General features: G+C 42.7%; 1 protein-coding gene across 2 annotated transcripts in view; it reads right to left on the bottom strand.

Moving 5' to 3' along the window:
- Positions 1-17791, bottom strand: part of LOC140398667 (codanin-1-like) — a 162957-nt gene that overhangs the window by 31373 nt on the left and 113793 nt on the right. Inside the window, exons 13-17 of one of the 2 annotated variants that reach the window (XM_072487634.1) lie at positions 14589-14732; positions 9123-9289; positions 6584-6665; positions 4479-4559; positions 1780-1834 (exon numbers count right to left, since the gene is read on the bottom strand). In XM_072487634.1, coding sequence (XP_072343735.1) covers positions 1780-1834; positions 4479-4559; positions 6584-6665; positions 9123-9289; positions 14589-14732 — 529 coding nt within the window. The remainder of the gene's footprint in view (positions 1-1779; positions 1835-4478; positions 4560-6583; positions 6666-9122; positions 9290-14588; positions 14733-17791) is intronic. The other variant, XM_072487643.1, reaches the window with a different exon arrangement.

Raw genomic sequence — 17791 nt, 5'->3', positions numbered from 1 at the left:
TGCCTCCCGAATGATCCGAAGTTCATCCAGCTCCAGTTCTCTAACGTGGTTTCTGAGGAGCTGGAGATGGGTGCGCTTCCCACAGATGAAATCAGCAGGGACACCGATGGCATCCCTCACCTCAAACTTTCTGCATTAGGAACATTGCACTACCTTCCCTGCCATCCCCCCTAGATAAAAAAAAAAATTTTAAATGAAAGAAAGAGCTTACCTGTTATTCTTTACGCCACCATGCCCTACCCCCCCTTCCACATTGTTAGTTGTTAACATGCAGACATTCTGTAGCCGTTAATCATTTCCATCTGGCCAGGTGTTTGTTTGGGTAAATATAATGAATGTAATGTCAGAAGAGTGAAGACATGTGCAAGCTTGCATTTTGAAAACTCTGATCTGAACACTCCCTGGTTCCCACGGAGAGACAATGAACAGAAGCCAAGCACTTTGGAAGGGGAGGGGTAAAATAAGAAAATCACCACAGGTCACCATCAAACACCTCTGCGCAACAGGAGCTGCCTTACTGAAAACCTGAGAGCTTGTCTTCTAGCCAAGGATCATACGTGACGATGACAAAGATCAATAGATTTTCCTTTAATCAGGTATGGGTATGAATGGAAATGGAGCCAAGGTGGGAAAATAGAGTTAAGATGCCAACCTAACCAAATGTAGGAACATGCTCAATGGGCAGCAAGGCATACTCCTGTTGCTAAAAGGAAAATATGATATTCAGAAGTAAAATAAGGTGGAAAGGGAAAATGAAAAGAGCTGACATTGTATAACAAATGTGTCTTTGCAAAGAAAGCAAAACAAACTTCCTCAACCTTTCCTTGTATCTTAGATTCCAGAGAACATACATCAACCTGGATTGCCACGCACAGCACCCCATCAAGGTCTACTGGCTTTCCAATGTTATGGTATCCTGCGATGCTTTAATACAATCAGCATGGTACTTTACTCGTAAATAATCTAGGAGCATAGCATCCATGCCACTTCTGGTTCTCCATGCTCGTAATAAATGCTGCTCTACGAAACTGCATCCTGAAATGTTGACGGATTCTCACTCCACAGATGCTGCTCCAGTATTTTTAGCATCCACAGTATTTATCCTTTGTAATTAAGTTTAACTATCCTTTCCTGATACAGTCTCTTTATTAAACCATGCTGTCCCTGATCCTTTAGACTGGTTAGCTTTTGGTCGAAATCAAAAACTATTTTAGTTTTCAGTAACTCTCTCAAACCTTTTCATAAGACAACATTTGCAATTATTTACTTCTCAGGAATGTCTCTTGGATCATCCAAGAAACATTTAGTGGTTAGTGGCAGACAATGAGCAGGGGCAGCACGGTAGCATAGTGGTTAGCACAATTGCTTCACAGCTCCAGGGTCCCAGGTTCGATTCCCAGCTTGGGTCACCGTCTGTGCGGAGTCTGCACAATCTCCCCATGTGTGCGTGGGTTTCCTCCGGGTGCTCCAGTTTCCTCCCACAGTCTAAAGATGTGCCGGTTAGGTGGATTGGCCATGCTAAATTGCCCTTAGTGTCCAAAATTGCCCTTAATGTTGGGTGGGGAAACTGGGTTACGGGGATAGGGTGGAGGTGTGGACCTTGGGTAGGGTGCTCTTTCCAATAGCCGGTGCAGACTCGATGGGCTGAATGGCTTCCTTCTGCACTGTATGATTCTAAGAAATGCATGAGCTTTATTTGAACTCGTAAACATCTATATATTTTTTCTATCTCTTGTACCTCCTCTAATCCATTATATATAATGCCCAGAATATACTCACTCAGGTAGGGACAGCAGAGATAGAGCAGTTGTTGATCAACCAATAGAACAGAATCCTGAAAGTAGGAAAGAAAATACAGCACATTCAGTTTGGAGTAGATACATTTCTTGGGGATGGATTTCCAATGGATGCTCCCACTGACTTGACCTCTTGGCAGCTTTAATGCAACAGAATTTCACTATATAACCCCAAAATCCCTATTTAAACCAGGAACAAAGAGGATTGGATACTTTCCCAGGAAGAAGTGTCACTTCTGACCAGTTTAGAGCTTTGGCTCAGTTTTGAAAGCAAGCCTCTTTTGTTTGTCCATTCGGTTAATAGCACCAATACACGAGAAGTCATAAGCAGAGTAAAGTCAGCAGTCCTTTCCTTGAATCTACCCTTCTTCAAGATGGTAGAGGTCACAGGTTTGCAAGATGTTGTCAACAAAGTCTTGGTGAGTTGCTGCAGTGCATGTTTTAGATGGCAAACACTGCAGCCACTATGTGCTGGTGATGGAGAGAGTGGATGTTTAAGGTAGCAGATATCGCACCAATCAAGCAAGGTTTTTTTCTTGGATGGTGAGATTCTTGAGTAAAGGCTTTGGGCAGTCAAGAAGTGGGTTACTCACCACAGAATTTGCAGCCCGTTACACTTAGTTACATTTCTGGTCAATGGTGATCCCCAAGATGTTGGTGATGGGGGATTTGATGATGATAATTCTTATGAATGTCCAGGAAGATGGTTAATATTCTCTCGTTGTAGATAGTCATTTTGTGGTAGAATGTTACTAGCCACTTCACAACCCAAATCCCTAATGTTGTCCAAGCCTTGAAACAGCCTGTTCTACTATGCATCATTATCTAAGAGTTGAATGGAACTGATCATTTTAAAAGCATCAGCAAAAATTCCCACATCTAATCTTATTGATGTAACAGCTGAATATATTTGGGACTAGGACCACCTTGAGGGACTACTGCAATAATGTTCTGGTGCCAAGATGATTGACAGCACAACCATCTTCCTTTGTACTTGATATGACTCCAACCAGCAGAGCTCTTCTCATTGACTTACTAGGTGTCCTTTATGCCACACTGCCAAATGCTGCCCTGATCTTAAGGGCGGACAGTCTTGCCTCTCCTCAAATATGTAGTCAAATTGTCCCACATTAAAAAAACAAATGCATCTTAGTCACAAACTTTGATCTCTTTATTGACTCACTGGGGGACACCATCACAATCTGTTCCAGTGACTTGAACATCCATCCGAATGTTTCAATACACGGGTGAGGAGCTCTTAATAAATGAGGTGAGATAAACAGAGATAGCACAGAGCAATATGATTTTCAAATTCGCTCTTGGGATTTGGGTGTTATTGACAAACCAGTGTCCTCTCTAGCTCGACCAACATACTGTTCTGGACCTGGAGTCACTTATAGGCCAAACCATCAAATGTTTCCATGGTCACCACTAGTGATACTGGCTTTTTTATTCCAGATTTTATTAGCTGAATTTAAATTTCTCAGCTGCTATGGTGTAATTTGAACCTTCATCTCCAAATCATTCGCCAAGGGTTCTGGATTACGAATCCATTGTGCTACCATTCCTTATTGATATCGCATGGATGTAAGCTTACATTTCCTAGAGTTTCTGATCTTAACTGCGCTGCAACAGAAAAATACACAGCAGCAGGTTGGGGTTATCTACTGGGGTTGGAAGAGGTGATGGCACAGATTGTGTCTGACCAGGACCTGTGTATCATGGCAACAAGTAATTGGGAATGAAAACAAACTGGGATGTTTACAATTAAGCAATAACTCTGTATTACACTCCTCCCCATTATCTGCTAACTTCCGAGAAGAACAAAATACTATTGTGAGGAGAGTGTTGCAGAGGTGTTTTACAGTCAATTGTTTTGTACACTATGCATTGGAAACAGCCAAAAAATGTCATTGGCCAAGATGGGTAAAAACAGAAAAATAGAAGAATGGACCCTGCACCAGAGGTGAAAAATTCTTAACCAGTTCAGAAAAATAATGCAATATCAAGATAGCCATAATTAGAATTGCACACTGACAGTTTAAATTACTTTACATAAATGGTGTTGAATAAGCAGAATGGCCTGCACAAAGAGGGAATTGTGTGAAAATAAATGGAGATATTTTAGGTTGAGCAACTGAAAGGCATTATATTTTAGGCTGTTATTTTTGCACGTATAACAAGTAGTGTTTATGAGTGTTTATGTCGGGAGACAGGAGATTATCAGCATAAAGTGTGTGGTAAATGTCGTCCTTTTTCATGCCCGACTCTTGCCGGTGTACATTTCCTGGACATAAGTGGCCTTATCTCAGTTAACTGTCCTCTGGGAACTTGGGACAGTGTGCATTTGCAGGCAATGCTGTCTTGGGGGGGCATCACAGCCACACCCAATTCTATTTTCACACATTGTTCACACACGTGGTCAGGTGCACTGATAGCAAATTTGCTCACTAGTATTATCTCAAATGCTCCCATGCAGCAAACATATTGTGGATCAAATGACGATCACTTGCTCTGCATGGTTTAACAATGCATTGTCTTTATCCATAAGTAATTAGGAAAGCTGAACAATCTAATTAAATAAGATTCAGAATTTAAAATAAATTTCATCTGTAAATGGAACAGCACTTAGACAAAGCAATAAAAGCTGGAGATATAATGCCCGTTTGACAGATTACTTACTAAGCCATGATCCAATACATTTAATTCAAATCCATCAAAATTCTCTTCATTGAAGAACATTTCTTCAGGAACTGTTGGAATCTAAGAAAATATTGACAATGTTGTTGAAATTTTGGCTATATATAATTCACATCTCACTATTTGCATTGCTCATTTCAAAGCCCATTTTGTCCCAATATGACCCAAACTCTGAAGCTGGAAAAGCTCTGGAGACTTTGGAATGTGGGGCGGGATTCTCCGCAATCGGCGCGATGTCCGCCGACCGGCGCCAAAAACGGCGCAAATCAGTCTGGCATCGCGCCACCCCAAAGGTGCGGAATTCTCCGCATCTTGAGGGGCCGAGCCCTCACCTTGAAGGGCTAGGCCTGCGCCGGAGTGATTTCCGCCCCGCCGGCTGGCAGGAAAGGCCTTTGGCGCCCCGCCAGCTGGCGCGGAAATGACTTTGCCGTGCGACGCATGGGCGGGAGCGTCAGCGGCTGCTCACGGCATCCCCGCGCATGCGCAGTGGAGGGGGATCTCTTCCGCCTCCGCCACAGTGAAGACCATGGCCAAGGTGGAAGGAAAAGAGTGCCCGCACGGCACAGGCCCGCGGATCGGTGGGCCCCGATCGCGGGCCAGGCCACCGTGGGGGCACCCCCCGGGGCCAGATCGCCCTCTGCCCACCCCAGGACCCCGGAGCCCGCCCGCGCCGCCTTGTCCCGCCGTTCGAAAGATGGTTCAATCCACGCCGGCTGGCGTGGGTTGACAGCAGCGGGATTTCGGCTCATCGCGGACCGGAGAATCGCCGGGGGTGTGCCCGCCGACTGGCGCGATTCCCGCCCCCGCCGAATCTCTGGTGGCGGAGAATTCGGGACACGGCGGGGGCGGGATTCACGCCAGCCCCCGGCAATTCTCCGACCCGGTGAGGTGTCGGAGAATCGCGCCCCAGGTCTTTTCAAAAGGCTCTTCTTTTATCACCTATAAGGATTATGAGTTCATAGGCCCCAAACCTTGCTTCAGGAAGCATGGATCCGCCAAATTAAACTGCCCAGTAAATATAAAAGCAGAAAACTGCTGGATAAACTCAGCAGGTCTGGCAGCATCTGTGGAGAAAGAAATAGAGTTTACATTTCAAATCCGTTTGATTTCTTCAGAGCTTTGAAGTCATACTGACTCAAAAAGATTGATATACAAATGGACTTGGATATCTTTCTCTATTCAACGTAACTGACTTAGGACATAGGAATTAGGAGATGTAGACAATTCTGCCCTTTAAGACTGCTCCACCATTTAATCAGATCATGGCTGATGTCTTCATGCTTTTTAAAAATAAAAATGATAAATTTGCCTGGCTGATTAGTTGTTCTTTTTGGAAATCCTCAGTAATTTCTCACTGTTGGTTTCTCAGTGGCTCAGCTGCTAACACTCGCGTCGGAATCAGAAGGTTGTTGGTCAATCCCACTCTAGAAACTGGAGCACACAACCCAGGGTTAAGCACTGAGGTTGATGCTTCAGTTACCGTCAGTGGTGCTGCCTTTTCAGTTGAGATGACAAACAGAGGTTCCACCTTCCCTTCGAGCTGGTCTTAAAAGATCCCATGGCACTATTTTGAAGAAGAGGTAAGAAGTTCTCCACAGTGTCAGCCAAATTCCTAAGTCAACAGCACTAAAAAGATTGCAGTTTGTGGGACCTTGCAGTTCACAAGTTGACTGCCACATTTCCTACAACAGCGGTCAGACTTCAAAAGTACTTAATTGGTTGTAAAACACATTGGAACATCATGAGATTACTTTATGATTGCAAGTCTTTTGTTTCTCACATATGATTCATTCGTGAGAAAACCTGCATTTATTGCCGATCCCTGTTGACCGTTGAGAATATGTTGGTGAGCTGCCTTACTGACGCTACAGTCCATGTAGTGAAGAATGCTATCACCGTGTTGATAGGGGAGGAGAGTCACGGAGAAAAGTAAAGACCAACACAAACCCCCTTCCATTTTCTACCAATGAACGCCCCAAATTACTACAACAAATTAGTCAGGCATCTGAAAAACACCTCAAATATGCATTCTGCACTTTTCAAACCCAAAACTAAATAACTCATTTTAACATTTGATAAATACTTGCCTGGAAAAGCCATCCTAGAACAGCAAGGACCAACAGCTTGTTCAAGAAATTTCCATTTTGCTCACTTGTTAGAACCAAAGATCTGTTTGATGAACCACAGAGTAAGGCCATTTTAATTGAAATAAACAAATATCCCTTTCTTCTACCTCTTTGAAAATAGTGTCGCACTATCAAACGCCAAACCATAATTTGATGACCAAATGATTATCACTGGAGGAAGTTCTCAGAATGAAAAATACTGAAGGCGATCTCCCAAAAAGTGACTGGCTGTCATCTTGGGTGGGAAAACCCGGTGAGATTCCCCCCGCAATTCCCATTTCAATTCACCCACACAAGTCAATTTTTGGAGCTTGGAATTCTCACTGAATTCTCCCTCACTTAGAATTTTTTCTGGAGTGGGGACCTAAAGAAACCGGCAAGACAGGCTCCTCCGAAATCGAGGCCTCCTTTTAAAAATTGCCCCGAGCTTAAAATTAAGTTGAAGTTCCCCCCCCTGCCCCACCCATGGACATTGCAACATCCCCCCCACCCCCTCCGCACACATGGGCAACACCACCCCTCCAAACAGAATGCAGACATGAGGATAACCGGCTGTCCAGTAGCACTCAAGAAGCTCAACATCATCTAGAACAAAGGAGCCCACTTGATAAGACACCTCGTCAACCATCTTGAACATTCACTCACTCCATCACCGACACACAGTGGCAGCAGTTCGTACCATATACAGATTGTGTGCATCAAATACAGCAACTTCTACAACCTCTACCATCTAGAAAGGCAAGGGCAGCAGATGCATGGGATCACCACCTACAAGTCTCCCCCCCCCTCTCCCCAAAGCCACGCACCATCATTAGAACTATAACACTGTTCCTTGGTTAACATCCAGGGACTCCCTTCCTAACATCACTGTGGTGTACCTATACCACATGGACTTCAGAGGTTCAAGGCAGCTCACCACCACCTTTTCAAAGGCAATTAGGGATAGGGAACAAATGATGGCCTAGTCAGTGATGCACACATCCTGTGAAATAATTTAATAAAACTATCCTCTGGAGCCCAGAAGAACGAGAGGTGATCTTATTGAAATACGCAAGATTATAAAGATAGATACGGAGACATTATTTCCTCTAGCTGGTGAATCTGAAGATGGGGCCATAGTTTCAGGATAAAGGGACACTCATTTAAGATGGTGATGAGGAGAATTTCTTCACCCAAAGACTCGAAGATTTTTGGAATTCATCATTGAGTATACTTAAGGCTGAGAAAGAGATTTGACCCCTTTTCTTTATAACTCAATCCTGTGGCATCAGAAACAGTTTTAGGTTTCTCCTACATTACGGCACTAGCTACATGTCAAAAATACTTCATTTGCTGTTAAATGTGGCCTAAAAGGCACGATAGAAATCGAAGTTTGGTCATTCTTTTATCTGAACTGCCTGTGGTTTGAATGTTTCATATGAATATGACGGTTAAGCTGCTGTCTGATCAGGACACTGTGGCTTTAACATGACATCTTTTGGCTAACGTAACTGAAGAAGCAATACGATCACTAGGTTAATCCCAGAGCTGAAGGGGTTGGATTACGAGGAGAGGTTGAGTAGACTGGGACTGTACTCATTGGAATTTAGAAGGATATGGGGGGATCTTATAGAAACATATAAAATTATGAAGGGGATAGATGCGGGCAGGTTGTTTCCACTGGTGGGTGAAAGCAGAACTAGGGGGCATAGCCTCAAAATAAGGGGAAGTAGATTTAGGACTGAGTTTAGGAGAAACTTCTTCACCCAAAGGGTTGTGAATCTATGGAACTCCTTGCCCAGTGAAGCAGTTGAGGCTCCTTCATTAAATGTTTTTAAGATAAAGATAGATAGTTTTTCGAAGAATAAAGGGATTAAGGGTTATGGTGTTCGGGCCGGAAAGTGGAGCTGAGTCCACAAAAGATCAGCCATGATCTCATTGAATGGCGGAGCAGGCTCGAGGGGCCATATGGCCTACTCCTGCTCCTGGTTCTTATGTTCTTATGATCAAGTATTGTAAATTCTCCTGCCTATCAACTGCCAAAAATTAAATGTGACGCGCAAACGCTAGTAAAGTAATTGGAAACCATTGAGCAGCAGCTAAAAAAAGAAATCAGGCTTCGACCATTGTGGTCCTGAGCCCATGACAACTCTGCAATAAATTAAAAAAGAAATTGCTGAAAACATTCAGCTAGTCCGGCAGAGAGAAACAGTCAACGCTTCTTACAAACATGATCACCAGATAATCTGTCCTTGGGGTGTGAAAAATACAGAGGTTAACATCCCACCTCCACCACCCCCCTCTTCTCTGAAATAGGCCATTATTGATGGGGACTTAGTTTAATGTTCCATCCAAAAGACAGTATCGTTGACAGTTAAGTGCTAAAGTCTCTGGCGCGGGACTTGAACCCACCACCACGGTGTCATGGCTGACATGTTATTTACATGATACCATTATTCAAAAGAAGAAATGGTGGGAGAAAAATGGAACTACTACTTAGCTACCATCTCCTGACACTCACCTGTATAAATACAAGAGGAGGATAAACACTCTGCGATAATAATCCAAGAATGGTGCGACATGATCCACCATGCTAAGAAACTCAACCACCCAGGGTACAGTGAAAATAGTGCGTTGATTTTCCATTGATTTTCTCAGTAACATGTATACATCAAGAACAGGTGTACCCTAGGCAAGTAAAGACAAACAAAGAAGTAGTTATCATAGATCATAGAATTTACAGTGCAGGAGGAGGCCATTCGGCCCATCGAGTCTGCACCGGCTCTTGGAAAGAGCACCCTACCCAAGGTCAACACCGCCACCCTAGCCCCATAACCCCGTAACCCCACCCAACACTAAGGGCAATTTTGGACACTAAGGGCAATTTATCATGGCCAATCCACCTAACCTGCACATCTTTGGACTGTGGGAGGAAACCGGAGCACCCGGAGGAAACCCAGGCACACACGGGGAGGATGTGCAGACTCCGCACAGACAGTGACCCAAGCCGGAATCGAACCTAGGACCCTGGAGCTGTGAAGCAATTGTGCTATCCACAAGGCTACCGTGCAGCAGGTATTGATATCAATTTTATTTGTGACAATATTTAATAAGACAGAATGCTACGCTGGAAGACATCAAAGGGATCAAGGAGCAGGCATCCCTTCATAAATACTTGAAGTGATTCCTGATTCGATAACTATGTAGTAATGTTTCGAGCATTTTTGGGACACCAATTTAGCATGGCCAATCCACCTAACCTGCATGTCTTTGGGTTGTAGGAGGAAACCGGAGCACCCGGAGGAAACACACGCACACACGGGAAGAACGTGCAGACTCCGCAGTGACCCAAGCCGGGAATTGAACCTGGGACCCTGGTGCTGTGAAGCCACAGTGCTATCCACTTGTGCTACCGTGCTGCCCTTGAGCATCACCCCAGATGGGACCACTTAGGAGGCCAGTGCCTTATCCAGGCAGCAGAGTTACCACAGGACAAAAACAAAATTGAACATTTTACAACAAAAATACATTCTTTTAAGGCACAAAACCTAAAATGAAAAGTGAATCAAATGTGGCTAACAAGGTAGTATTAGAAAATAAGAGGCGGCTTATAAAGTTGCCAATAAAAGTATTAAGCTTGAGGATTGGAAGCATTTTAGAATTCAACAAAGGACAACCAAGAAACCGATAAAGGGAAAATAAAAAATGTAAATTGGCAAGAAATATAAAAAGACTGGAAATGTTTCTATAGGAATGCAAAAAGGAAAAGATTAGCAAGGACAAATTACAGACAGAGACGGATAAATTTATAATGGAGAATAGAGAAATGGCAGAGAAGCTGAATGATTACTTGATTTCAGACTTCATGGATGACCTAGTGGGAATTACAGGACATTAGTATTAGTAAAATAATTAGTATTTGAGAAATTAATGGGACTGAAGGTTGGTAAATCCCCAGGAATCGATGATCTACATTCTAGGGTGTTGAAAGAGTTGGCTATAAAGAGAAAATGCATTGGCGGTCATCTTTCAAAACTAGGGCAGCACGGTGGCAGTGGTTAGCACTGCTGCCTCACAGCACCGAGATCGCAGGTTCGATCCCAGTTTTGGGTCACTGTCCGTTTAGAGTTTGCACATTCTCCCTTTGTTTGCGTGGGTTTCGCCCCCACAACCCAAAGATGTGCAGGGTAGGTGGTTTGGCCACGCTAAATTGCCCCTTAATTGGAAAAAATGAATTGGGTACTCTAAAAATTTTTTAAAAATTTTTTTTAATCTTTCAAAACTATAGATTCTGGAACAGATTGAAAGATAGCAAATGTAAACCCACTGTTGAAGAAAGTAGAGAGAAAATAGGGAAGTACAGGCCGGTTAGTCTGATGTAAATAGTCAGGAAAACAGTAGAACTGATTATAAAAAATGTGATAACTGGATACTTACAAAATAACAAATTATTTGGGCAGAGTCAACATGGATTTATGAAAGCGAACTAATGTTCGACAAACCTGTTGGATTTTTTGAGAATTACTAGCAAAATAGACAAGAAGGAACCAGAGGATGAGGTGTATTTGAGTTTTCAAAAGGCTTGTGATAAGGTTCCACACAGGTGATTAGCAAATAAAATCAGATAACAAAATCAGAGGGTAATTTCTAGCATGGATTCAGGATTGGTCAACGGACAGACAACGGAGTGTAAAAATAAATGGGTCATTCTCATTTTGACAGGCTGTGACTAGTGGGATACTGCAATGATCAGCATTGGGGCCCCAGATGTTCAAAATATTTAACAATGATTTGGATGTGAAGACTAAATGTAATATTGCTAAATTTGTGGATAACACAAAATAAGATAGGAATGCTAGTTGTGAAGAGGATGTAAAGAGCCTTCAAGTGGATTTGGTCAGGCTTAGTGCATGAGTAAGAACATGGAAGGTGGAACATATTGTGGACAAGTGTTAGGTAATCCACTTGCTTCCAAATGGGAGTAAATCCTGTCTCGACAAATCCTCTCCGGATTCGTAAAATAATTAGTATTGGAGAATTTCTCCAATACTATAGTAAAGCTCACCGGACTGTCCTTTCCTAGATTATGCTTGCTACCCTTCAGTCCACTGGGACTTATCCAATGAGGATACAAAGATTTCTGTCAAGGCCCATTATTCTAGTTCAGGCCTAACCAGAGCTTTATACCTGATGAAGGAGCTGCGCTCCGAAAGCTACTGATTCCAAATAAACCTGTTATACTTTAACCTGGTGTTATAAGACTTGTTACTGAGCTTTATAAAAGGTTCAGTATAACTCTTCCCTGTTTTTGTACTCCATGCCTCTTATGAAACCCATAATCTTTGCTCCCTCAATATGTCGTATCACCTTTGTCATTGCTGTGCAGCCATGAGAACATTACATTTTTAAAAATCCTGTATATCCTCTTTAAAAAAAGACACTGGTGATCTTTATGGACAGAAAGTTGGCCAAGTTTCCAAAAGTGGGGTATTATAAACATGCCGAGACATCATCCTTGTAGAATGCTGCACTTACCATTGACAGGACTTATCCCAAAACAACAAGGACAATAAGTTCTGATTCCAGATCTGTCAGGTGTCAAAAGAGAGCTAACAAAACTGATCATGTACAAGTGTTAAGGACCTCTTATCTGTCTCTATTGGTTTTGACCATGGGAAGTGGAATCTATAATATGAAACGGTTAGATGGATTTACTGGGATAGGGTCGGGCTGTGGGCCGGGGGTGCACTTTCCAGGGGCCAGTGCAGACTTGATGAGCCGAATAGCCTCTTTCTGCTTTGTGGAAATTCGATGATTCTATTTACAGACTATTACTTTCCATGGTGTATCAATGGCCAGTCATCACATGATGAAAACTCTCATTTTTGAAAGCCTTCATTATAGGCTCTGCTTGATTTTTGCAGTAGACGGCAGAAATAACATCAGAAGGAACATCACCGCAGTAAACAGGCTATAACATCTAGCCTTCTATCAAGCTATAAGGTTTTAAAACTTCCTTTAAACCCTATTTCCAAAAGATCCTGAGTTTATCTTGACAAATACATGAATAGGATGGGAATAGAGGGATACAGACTCCAGAAGTGTAAACTCCAGAAGCGTAGAAGATTTTAGGTTAGACGGGCAGCATGATTGGTACAGGCTTGGAGGGCCGAAGGGCCTGTTCCTGTGCTGTACTTTTCTTTGTTCTTTTACCTGGAAAAGGGAAACTGGTTCTCTGACTATAAGTACTAACAAGGCTGTCTACTCTATTTGCTGCATGTCTTTACTGGGAAGAAACTCCACAAAATCCGGTCTGGATTCATGTCATGGCAGATCGTACACTTCATTGTCTTTTTCCCACATTGTCCTCGTATCAGTTTATGTAACTGGTATTTAGAAATCTGCCAACCTCTACTTTAAACACACTCAACGACTGAGCTTCCACAGCCCTTTCCGGGTAGAGAATTCCAAAGATTCACAACACTCAGGAGAAAGATAAGGAGAATTGTTTTTCACTAAGTGGCTTCCTCCTCATTTTAAAATTGTGTCCTCTGGTTCTAGACTCCCCCAAAAATTCAATTTAGTCAAGTGCTATCTGCCTTTTACAACAAAAACAGAAAATATTGGACAATTACAGCAGGTCTGACAGCATCTGTGCAAGGAAAAGGGAGCTAACATTTTGAGTCTGGATGACTCTTTGTCTTTTACAAATCTGAGTTGGCTATCCTTGATTAACTCAAACCTCTCCAATTGCCTGTTCATTTCTTCCCACTCATTATGGATTCCAAATCCTTACCCACCACTGATGTTAGACTATCTGTGGTCACATTTTACACACGCCGATCCTCTGGCACCTCCCCATATCCCGAGAAGATTAAAAGATTTAAGACAAGCTCTCCGCTGTCTCCATCCCTGCTTCCTTAAGCAATTTGGGATACAAGCCATTCAGACCAGGTGACTTAGCCATCTTAAGCATAGGTGCCATTTCAGTACCACTTTCTTTTCAATTATCACACTATCCACTGCTTCTACCAACTCGGTCAGATTTCTCTTCCTCAATAAACATAGATACTAAACCATCATTAATTATTCTAGCCTTGTCCTGCGCTTCAAATCATAATTACCCCTACTTGTCCTGAATGGGACCCACTCCACCTCTTACTGCCCATTTATTACATGCTGGTCGAAGATTTTTGGACTCCTTTTCATGCTGACTGTCATTCTATTCACAGACTCTCTCTTTGCCAGTCTTATTTTCTTCTTCACTTCCCTTCTCAACCTATTATATTGACCTGATTCTCACTTGCAAAATTCATCTGCATCATACACCCTATTTTGTTTTGTGTAACCACAATCTCGGTCCCCCACGGCATCCAAGGAGGTTTTTGGCTCTGTAACCTCTGTCCCTGTTATAATGTACCATAAGCAACCCTGCCCTATCATCTATTGTTCCTTTACAGTTTTTTCCCCACCAGTCAGTTCAATTTCAACCTCATTCCACTAAAATTAGCCCTCTGCCAATCTAGAAGTTCTACATTAAGATTGTTCCTTGCTATTACCATTATTGATCTAGACATGATGATCACTCTTAGCTATGATCTGTCACAGACACTGGGTCCATTTCATTTCCCACAACCATATCCAGCAATGCTTCATTTCTAGTGGAGCTGGAAAGTTACTCAACATGGAGGATCCTTCCCCCCCATACCATTTAATGTTATCCTCACCAATAGTTGGGTAATTTACAAGTCTTTTTCTTTTCAATCATTATTCATGCAAACCAAGTCAATGTTGATTTTCTTTTCAATTAGTGGGATAAATGACTGGCATTTTGCAAGGAGATGGAAAGGGGAAAAGGAGTTTCAAGAAATTAGGCATGGTTCAGGTTTATAAAATTAGCTCAAGTGACCGATCAGGTTAAAATCAACAAATATATGCATACGTATATTCCTATGTACAGGAAATGTGAAAATAACTGTGCGCGCACCTTGTTCCTCAGGGAGACAGCTGACTCTTGCATGTCCCTTGTTGGTCGCTCTCCTGTACGATAAGGGAGGAAGGCAAGGAAACCAAGAAACTTAGCCAGCAGTCTTGCTGTCATCAAGACTGAAGCAAAATGCTCTTTTTCATCCTAAAATTAAAACAAATATCGAAAAGAATTTGCTGAAATAAGTAACTGGCATATTATTGGCAGCATACCAAAGCAAAGCAATACCAAGGAAACCAAATAGGACATCGTGAATAGTGTTCTTACAGGGAACAGATCAGTCCAAGGGGATTTGCTTACGATTTTCCAAAACTCCCTGGATTCTAGGGAGGCCTCTGCAGATTGGAAGTTAGCAAGTGTATCACGATGTTCAAGAAAGAAGGGAGAGAGAAAACAGTCAGGTACAGACTTTCCTGATGCTACAGAATTTCCTGACATCAGTTGTCAGGAAATGGTGAAATATATCAAGTCTTAACAATGAACTTAAAATCACAGTATGAATAGACCGTCAACTTATTTTTATGAAAGGGAAATAATGTTTGGCAAATTTATGAAAGTTTTTTGAGGATGTAAAAAGTAGGGTAGATAAAGGGGACCCATAGATACAATTGTATTTCCAAAAGATATTCAAAAAGATAGAGGTCCATGGAGTTGGGGTGGTATATTAGCTTTAGATGGAGTTTTGGTTAATGGAAGGGAGCAGAAAGCAACTCTGGAGTGCCAAAAGCATCATTGTTGGGGCTTAGCTATAATAATCTTTATTAGTGTCACAAGTAGGCTTACATTAATTAACACTGCAATGAAGTTACTGTGAAAAGCCTGTAGTCGCCACACTCCGGCGACTGTTCGGGTACACTGAGGGAGAATTCAGAATGCCCAATTCAGCTAACAAGCAAGTCTTTCGGGACTTGTGGGAGGAAACCTGAGTCCCTGGAGGAAACCCACGCAGACATGGGGAGAACGTGCAGACTCCGCACAGACAGCGAACCAAGCCAGGAATCGAACCCAGGTCCCTGGCGCTGTGAAGCAGCAGTGCTACCATGCGTTACAATCCATGCAACTGACTTAGACAAAGAGACTCAGAGCAACATTTCTAAGTTTTCAAACGATACAAGGCTGTGTGGGATTGCAAGCTGCATGGACTCTGCAGAGATATGGACAGGTTAAGTGAGTGCACAACAATGTAGCAGATTAACTATAATGGGAGACATGTGAGGTAGCAACAGAAAAGCAGTATACTTTTTAAATATGAGAGAGATCTGAGTGTACACATACACGGCTAACTCAATGAAACATACAAGATTCTTAAGGGGTTTTGACAGGGTAGCCACAAGAGGTTGGTTGCTTCTGGTGACAGAATCCAGAACACGGGGTCTGTCTCAGTCTCAGGATAAGGGACTCATTAAGATGAGGAGAAACCTCTTCATTCAGATGGTTGTGAATGTTTGGAAATGTCTACCCCCAAAAGGTTGTGCATGCTCCATTGTGGGTAATATTTAAGATTGAGTTAGATAGATTTTTACTCTCTCAGGTAACCAAGGGATATGGGGAGTAAGTTGGAAAGTAGAACTGAGGCAGATGATCAGCAATGATCATACTGAAAGATGGAGCAAGCTCAGCAGGTTGTATGAACTATCCCTCCTATTTATGTTCTCTTTCATAACATATCACATTTTAATTCATTTCCTTTGTTGCTTTAGATACTTCTGCCCACTTTACAAGTCTTATACCAGTACATTAATCCATGGTTTGGGTGTAATCTTTGTCTCAATTGTTACAAATGCAAGATTTTGTAAGATGATTATGTTTCAGGACTGTGTCTTTAATTTAGGATAAAATGGAGAAAAGGGAAAGAGGGTCATATAACCTGTTCTGCATTCTGCCTGACAACCAGTTTGGGTGCTTCGTGTTAAAGGTTGGCTCAGATTGTTTTACTGATTCAAGTTATTCACACGTGTGAACAATGCAGTCCAGTAAAGTTAGTCATCAATGGTAACCCCCTGGTCCAGTAAAGTTAGTCATCAATGGTAACCCCCTGGTCCAGTAAAGTTAGTCATCAATGGTAACCCCCTGGTCCAGTAAAGTTGGTCATCAATGGTAACCCCCTGGTCCAGTAACGTTTATCAATGGTAATCCCCTGGTCCAGTAAAGTTGGTCATCAATGTAACCCCCTGGTCCAGTAAAGTTAGTCATCAATGGTAACCCCCTGGTCCAGTAAAGTTGGTCATCAATGGTAACCCCCTGGTCCAGTAAAGTTTATCAATGGTAACCCCCTGGTCCAGTAAAGTTGGTCATCAATGGTAACCCCCTGGTCCAGTAAAGTTGGTCATCAATGGTAACCCCCTGGTCCAGTAAAGTTAGTCATCAATGGTAACCCCCTGGTCCAGTAAAGTTGGTCATCAATGGTAACCCCCTGGTCCAGTAAAGTTTATCAATGGTAACCCCCTGGTCCAGTAAAGTTGGTCATCAATGGTAACCCCCTGGTCCAGTAAAGTTAGTCATCAATGGTAACCCCCTGGTCCAGTAAAGTTTATCAATGGTAACCCCCTGGTCCAGTAAAGTTGGTCATCAATGGTAACCCCCTGGTCCAGTAAAGTTAGTCATCAATGGTAACCCCCTGGTCCAGTAAAGTTTATCAATGGTAACCCCCTGGTCCAGTAAAGTTGGTCATCAATGGTAACCCCCTGGTCCAGTAAAGTTAGTCATCAATGGTAACCCCCTGGTCCAGTAAAGTTTATCAATGGTAACCCCCTGGTCCAGTAAAGTTAGTCATCAATGGTAACCCCCTGGTCCAGTAAAGTTTATCAATGGTAACCCCCTGGTCCAGTAAAGTTGGTCATCAATGGTAACCCCCTGGTCCAGTAAAGTTAGTCATCAATGGTAACCCCCTGGTCCAGTAAAGTTTATCAATGGTAACCCCCTGGTCCAGTAAAGTTGGTCATCAATGGTAACCCCCTGGTCCAGTAAAGTTGGTCATCAATGGTAACCCCCTGGTCCAGTAAAGTTTATCAATGGTAACCCCCTGGTCCAGTAAAGTTGGTCATCAATGGTAACCCCCTGGTCCAGTAAAGTTGGTCATCAATGGTAACCCCCTGGTCCAGTAAAGTTTATCAATGGTAACCCCCTGGTCCAGTAAAGTTAGTCATCAATGGTAACCCCCTGGTCCAGTAAAGTTTATCAATGGTAACCCCCTGGTCCAGTAA

This window comes from Scyliorhinus torazame, chromosome 2, assembly GCF_047496885.1.
Source record: "Scyliorhinus torazame isolate Kashiwa2021f chromosome 2, sScyTor2.1, whole genome shotgun sequence".
In the NCBI taxonomy this organism is placed as follows: domain Eukaryota; kingdom Metazoa; phylum Chordata; class Chondrichthyes; order Carcharhiniformes; family Scyliorhinidae; genus Scyliorhinus; species Scyliorhinus torazame.
The sequence above is the reverse complement of the archived record's forward strand: the minus strand, read 5'-3'. Positions and strand labels throughout refer to the sequence as shown.